This window comes from Cyprinodon variegatus, unplaced genomic scaffold, assembly GCF_000732505.1.
Source record: "Cyprinodon variegatus isolate N-32 unplaced genomic scaffold, C_variegatus-1.0 Scaffold2051, whole genome shotgun sequence".
Taxonomy (NCBI): Eukaryota; Metazoa; Chordata; class Actinopteri; order Cyprinodontiformes; family Cyprinodontidae; genus Cyprinodon; species Cyprinodon variegatus.
This window is the reverse complement of record NW_015152504.1, coordinates 29,626-36,182: the sequence shown is the minus strand read 5'-3', so window position 1 is coordinate 36,182 and position 6,557 is coordinate 29,626. Positions and strand designations below refer to the sequence as shown.

Here is a 6,557-nt window from a genome sequence, read left to right as displayed (position 1 = left end):
AAATATGATTTCTCTATGACTTTAAAGTCAACTTCACTTATATTCAGCAACAATAAACTGTTCAGAGTCACCAAATTATATTAGATCTTAGAAGCCATTTGCAGGCAAACTGTACAATCTAGGCAAAGATGTTCTGTGTTTAAACTGCAGGAAAAGATCAGATCTCTAAAATCATCATACCTGTAAACCATTTCATTGGTTGAGTTCCTGTCAAAAGCGTAATCGAACCGGAAAGTCTGATTCTCCAGGTAGCGGGTCAGGTCCACTTTCTGCTTGGGCTCATGGACCATCACCACGTCCTTACTGGGAATGGTGATCACATCCAGATCCTTAACGGACAACTCTGAGGAGGCAGACACGTCTTTATGTACAACTCGCTAGTTTCTGCGTGTTCCACAAAAAACATGTATATAAAAACACAAAGCAGACTGAAAACTAAATATCCATACTTCATATGCTCAATGTTAACTCTTACTGGTGAGCAAGCTGTTATTTTGTGGATGTATGTAAGGATACCAGAGGGAAAAGACTTTATAAATTAGAAGGTGTAGTTTTTGGTTTTAAATTGTTGAAAAGTTAAAAAATAGTCTAGATTAAAAACTATATGCACACTATATTTTTTCCTGCGCTGTAATTCAGGAAGCATACAGTAACCCTTTGATGCCTGTTGTTGCTAATAAGCAACAAACCGCTTGTATTACACTGCAAAAAATGTAAATAAAAGTTTTTCCTAAGGCACACTTTGCCATTGGAACAAGACAATGCAAATTTAAAATAAGAAACAACAACAACAGCAGTCTCTTATTTCAAGTGCATAAAATGCGATTATCTTGTTTTAAGAGTTAAAAATGCTCATTCCATTGGAAGATCATCGTATTTTCCTCCTCATATTAAGGGTAAATACACAGCATCACAGCAAAGCAGACAGGAGCCAGTGGTGTCGGTTCTTCAAAATAACTTTGAATTTTAACATTTCATTATATTCAAATGAATTTTAAACTCCAAATATGATCAAAATAAGTGCACACACATATATATATATATATATGCTTTAATTTTTTTTTGAGCAGGTATAGCTTTTATTTTGGTGTGGCTGTGTGCCATAATTAATATCCTGAAGCAATCTATGAATCTCAACACCTCACTCAAACAGCTTGGTCATATTTCATGTAATGAGACCTTCACTTCCTCCTCCCTGGATCTAATGACGTCTCTCTTGTGTTCTTGACAGTGGTCGGCTACAGAAAAAGACTTCAACTATCAACTACACACTTTTTTAGTGTGAACACTGCTGGTGCTTTGGGTCCATCTTACCTTTTTTATTAAGTGGACGTGCACGAACACACACACAGATTCTGTGCTCCTCAATCTGTAACAGAAAATGACACCAAGAATGAATCATATTGATATGACCGACACCCTCCTGCTCTGCTCCAGTCATCTAATCCATCCACTCTATTCTTCTGTCGATCTGCATCATCTTCCCCAGATTAACCCTGAGGGTCTTCATCTACTAGGGGATGCTGTGGGAGGTTCTGACTCACAGCATCATTGGATGTTAGAGGTCTGTAATCCAGGCTGGCCCTGAAGTCTCTGATCATGCACATAATCTCATAGTTTGGTAGATTAACGTCAACCTCCTGTAGAGAGACAAAAAAGAAAACAGAATAATGAAATTTCATCTTTTATGTGTAATGAAATGATTGTTAACTATGGATGAATAATATCTAGCCTCCAGATAATTCGCAACCCAGGACGTTAAGTCAACCCTGATTAGACTCCAACAAGGTGTTCTGTATTTGTATCAAGAAGACAGATTTTCTCTGTGCAGGCAAAGCCAAAACCAGGAAGGGATGTATTTAGTCCTTTTTCAGCATCTTAAACAGAGGCATCCAGCGGAATATGGAAAATGCCAGTCTCTCCGGGATAAACAGCCCAGAACAAACCAACAAACCTCAGCTAGAAGCCTAGGATAGAAGGTGATGAAAACAAACGTATCAAACATCAAATCTTTGCTGAAGCTAGGGTAATTAGCCAAACGGTTAGCGGTCGCTACAAGGAATGGACTTTTCTGATGGTAAAAAACTGACTTTATGTTCTTTTAAAAAAAACGCTGGATTACTTTTTATCCATACACTCTTACTTACAAATAGAATATAAACAAATCTAAGATTGGATTTATAATGCAGCCTCAGCATTTCTTCAAAGGTAGGAAGTCGAAACTTTATTTTAAAAATTATAATTTATTATGCTGCTATATCTTTATTAATTTGTCTATTGTTAATATGCACAATGTGTAGATAAGTAGGTGGGAAAATCTGAAAAATATTGAAGTTTGAATTGGAAATAAAAAAATCTGAGTTTTTTTTAGGCCATATCTTCCAGCCATAGATGTATTATTTCCTCCAGATCTAAATAATTTAAAAGTTGTTAAATGTGTGTTTTTTCATCCTCACCTGGGCCCTCTTCTCTCTAAGCTCTTGCTGCTGGAGACGCCTTTTCTCCCTCTGCTCCTGCAGCCTCTCCACCTCCTTCACACAGTTGGATTTCCTGCGTGCTGAAAGGTAAAAGATTACACAGGTAATTCAGAAATATAACCATAATATGAGTCTGCATTTTATTAGAGATTATGGAAAAATGTTTAGCCAAAAAAAAAAACAAAAAAAAACAAACAAACAAATTCTTTAATGATGTGCTCCAAAATGGTCACAACAAGTAATCTGGCATTATATTAATACCAAAAACATATTTTTTGCGTGTTCTTGCTAAGATTTTTAGATTTCAGATTTATATTACATTTCAAGATTATATTGCACTTATATTTAGTTATTTATTTTGTATACCTTGGTTTAAAAAATGGTAGAGTATCAATGGTAGAGTATTTTCCTAGGTATCTTGAGCAAGTTTTACATTTTAAACCCTAAAATTTACTATAAATAATTATAAGGTTGCCATGATCTTGGCACCATAGGCTGGGTTTTACTCCTCCTCCTCTCATCTGCTTTCCTCCTCCTAATTATCTCTGATTAGATCCACCTGTTTCTTCTGCTATTTATCCCATCTGTTCTCAGATTATTCGAGCTTCCAGCGAGTCTTATTCTAGAGTTTCTCTGTATGTGTTTGTTCTGCCTGATCTTGACCCGTTTCTGAGCCCGGACTTTTGAGTTTTGACCTCCCCAGTTCTGCTCTGCCTGTATTTCCCTACTGATAATCCCTCCTGGATCCCTCGTTTCCCCTGTGTGCTCTGGCTGCTGCTGATCGCTGCTCCTCTTCCCTCCTGGATCTCTGGTACCGGCTCAGTTTCAAGGTTCTGCTTCTCTGGACTTCACTCCTTCTTCTAAACACAGACTGAACCTTACCAGGTTAGTGACTTTCAAGCACATTGTCATTCCCTGTTTGTTTCAGAAGTCACTGATCTGAGTCTACATCCCTGTAGTGTATCCAGTGGACCCGCCCCAGCTGATGAGCAGCTGCATGCAGTTTTTTCAATAAACTCCTCTTAAATTATCGCCGTCTGAATTCTGGTTCCAATCCTCTGAGCCCTCTGACAAAGGTCAGTGTAGATGGGAAAATTAGGTGTAAACTTCCCCTCCAAAAAACTTCCTTTCTTCCTTCCTTGTGGAAATTATATATTTAACTTAATATATTTTCCAAAAATAATGTCAAAAACTTCTGATGTTGTAAATTTAAAAAAGATAAACTCTAATTTCCACAGTTTAAGTCAAACGCTTCTAACATTTCAATTAGTGTTTTACAGTAGGATGTAAAATCAGAAATCTGTTGAAACAGTTTGCTTAGATTTTTAATCTTGGATATTTCTAATCCAAATAGCGGAAGTGTAATTGGTAGCCTAAATGCAGTCTTTATTGTTGTAGGAGAACGTCTAGACGTCAGAAGGTTTAGCATTTATTAAGAACTTTATACCGATACTCTAGAAAATATTGGATGTTTGAAAAATAGACAATACAACCAAATTTGATATTGGTAAAATACTTTTAGTAATATCAAAAACTCACCTTTTTCAGTCTCAACATGGAACAGAATCACACATGCTAGTTAAAATTAGTGTGCAAAGAAAAGCTAAATAAATAATCCAAATATAAGTGCAAATAATCCTGAAAACCAAAATTAATAGAAAAAATATTTTCCTCTCTTTATTTCAACAGGTATATAATTATTTAAAAGCCTAAAGTGCTGCATTTTAATGAGCTTCGTCTTTCCCCCACTGACAGTGATTAAAGCAGCTAGAGTAGAAGGAGAAACAAGCGCTGCAGTATGAAGCCACAGGCAGTGAAAGAGGCTTTGACTTGATGAAGCACAGCTGTCTGGGACTGGGAGCATGACATCATGACATTCTGACCGAGTCGCATCAGAAAACAACAGACAGGCTGGGCGCTGTCGCTGAGCACCACTCAGAATCGGCAAGGAACCGCGTAGCCTCCAACCCACCGAGCACCGGGTGTGTTACCGTTTTGCTGCTGCAGCAGAGACTCTTTTACAGCCTGCTGGGGAGTGATGGAGGGCGGAGGTGGTTCTGCAGCTTGGCTGTGCTGACTGGGACGGGCCCGGGTGGTTCCCACTGCTGCAGCTGTAGAGCAGAGAGCTTATTGTGATCATTGATTGTGAATGAGTTGGTTTGGCATTTATAAAACATAAAAAAAGCTTCTTATCAAACTTCTGCCCTTGTATTTAAAAGTAATCTGTATTTCATGTTATTTTCACACTAGTTGAGATGCAAAACAACAACTAATCATGTTTGCATGTCCACCACTTTACTCAATAGAAGCTGTTTATTCAGGCCTCTACCGCCTAAAGAGCTTTTTCATTTCCGTCTAACATTAGAGCACAGAGCCTGTCATTTAGAAATGCATCATTTAATTTTAGTTGGATATATGAGCGGATTGGAGGATTTTTTCGCCTGATCAACAGTGATGACTCATGTTGGAGCGATAAAACTAGAAATATTTAGATTATAGGAATATTTACAATTTGTGTGCATTTTTCTTAAAAATGTTGTCATTTCTAGTAAGTAAGGTTAAAGACATAGTGGAGGATGTTAGTTTTCCAGGTGGATCATCAAAATATGTGGTCCTCCTAATTGTCAGTCATTCTGCTGATATGTTTATGTAAGGACGTTCTATGTGCTCGTCCCCAATTTCGCTTCTGACATCTTCTTTTGGAAAGTAAGCTTGTTTAGTGATGCACACAGCAACTTTTAAAAAGGGGTGTGCACGAGGAGAAATGGGCTTGTGCACGCTCTCCCATGCGTACAATTGGCGTTCCCTCTCGGGAGCAGGTACAGGGTTGTGCATGTGCATTTTTTTTTTTAAGTGGAGAGGGCGGGTCTTTTCAAAAATTCATTGAAATCCTCCACTCTGGCCGTTTCTCAACTCACAAGAACGCGAGTACAGACTCGTTTCCTCGCCAAGTTTGCTCTCACTGGAGCTGCATTTCACCCCCTGTTATTAATAGTCTCTAGATAATAATAAATTCTGACTTTTTTCATTCAGTGGGGGAATAATAATTAACACAGTCAGATAAATGAAAATCAAATGAACATTTTGCCAAATGAAACAAAAAACTCTCCATCAGAGCCAGCGGACCTTTGCACATGCGTATGCAGAGAGAGGGCTGCTGCAGACGGGCTAACGTTAGCCCTGGCTGTGGTTAGCCTCAGAGCTCCGCTGGTTGCAGCTGTGCTCTCAACTTCAGAAATCTTTTTTTTTATTTTTTTTTATTAGGCTCTAAATCAGTAAATAGGCCTTATAGTGATGCTTAAAAGTATAATGCTCTCCACAACAACCCAGCCCTCTTGATAAACGACCATACACTTTATTTAGTCGTGTAAAGTCGTGCACCACTCCGGAGAATTCGGAAATGTAACGGTTGGAATGGCCGTTTCCCTACGAATTTAAATGATTTATAAGGAAAATCTGTTTATTCCGCCAGTTTTTGAAATAAGTGGCATAATAAATGGATAAAAGATGTATTATTATTTCACATTCAGTCTATTGTAAAACAATATTTAGCCTGTAATGTTAATGGAAATATCTTAATACGGGGGATAATAAAAAAAAAAGGCCACTTATCAATTAACCGTAGTTGATTAATAGGATCAATCAACTTTAGATTAATTAATTAATCCATAACTTGCATTTCTAATCAGAAGCTTTATGAAAGCAGAGTTCAGTAATGAAAGTTTGTCTACATTTCTAAAAAATAATCACAAATAGAAATCTATGGTAAGATGGTTAGCTGGTCAAACGAACCTCTGTTCTCCCGTGGAGCATTTTCAGGCTTAGGTATCGCTGTGATCCGTTTGGTCTAAAATTAAAATCAGAGCAAACAGTCAGTAAAAAAGCACAGATGGCGAACCGAACACACAGAGGTGAAGCTTTATATGTCTGTCTTTGTAGAAATTAGGATATCAATATTATCTGTGTAGACCAGAGCATGTGAGTGGAGTGGAGCAGAAGAAATATGGTGGAGCGCAGAGCAGTTTCCTATGGAAGTAAACCTGTGTCGCTGGGATTTGAATTAAAAATGGCACTGAAATT

At 37.8% G+C, this 6,557-nt stretch overlaps 1 protein-coding gene across 1 annotated transcript in view; it reads right to left on the bottom strand.

Moving 5' to 3' along the window:
* LOC107105083 (kinesin-like protein KIF2A) overlaps positions 1-6,557 on the bottom strand; it is a 26,045-nt gene that overhangs the window by 13,583 nt on the left and 5,905 nt on the right. The window contains exons 4-9 of the mRNA XM_015405202.1: positions 6,270-6,324; positions 4,469-4,588; positions 2,457-2,557; positions 1,545-1,640; positions 1,315-1,369; positions 181-343 (exon numbers count right to left, since the gene is read on the bottom strand). Coding sequence (XP_015260688.1) covers positions 181-343; positions 1,315-1,369; positions 1,545-1,640; positions 2,457-2,557; positions 4,469-4,588; positions 6,270-6,324 — 590 coding nt within the window. The remainder of the gene's footprint in view (positions 1-180; positions 344-1,314; positions 1,370-1,544; positions 1,641-2,456; positions 2,558-4,468; positions 4,589-6,269; positions 6,325-6,557) is intronic.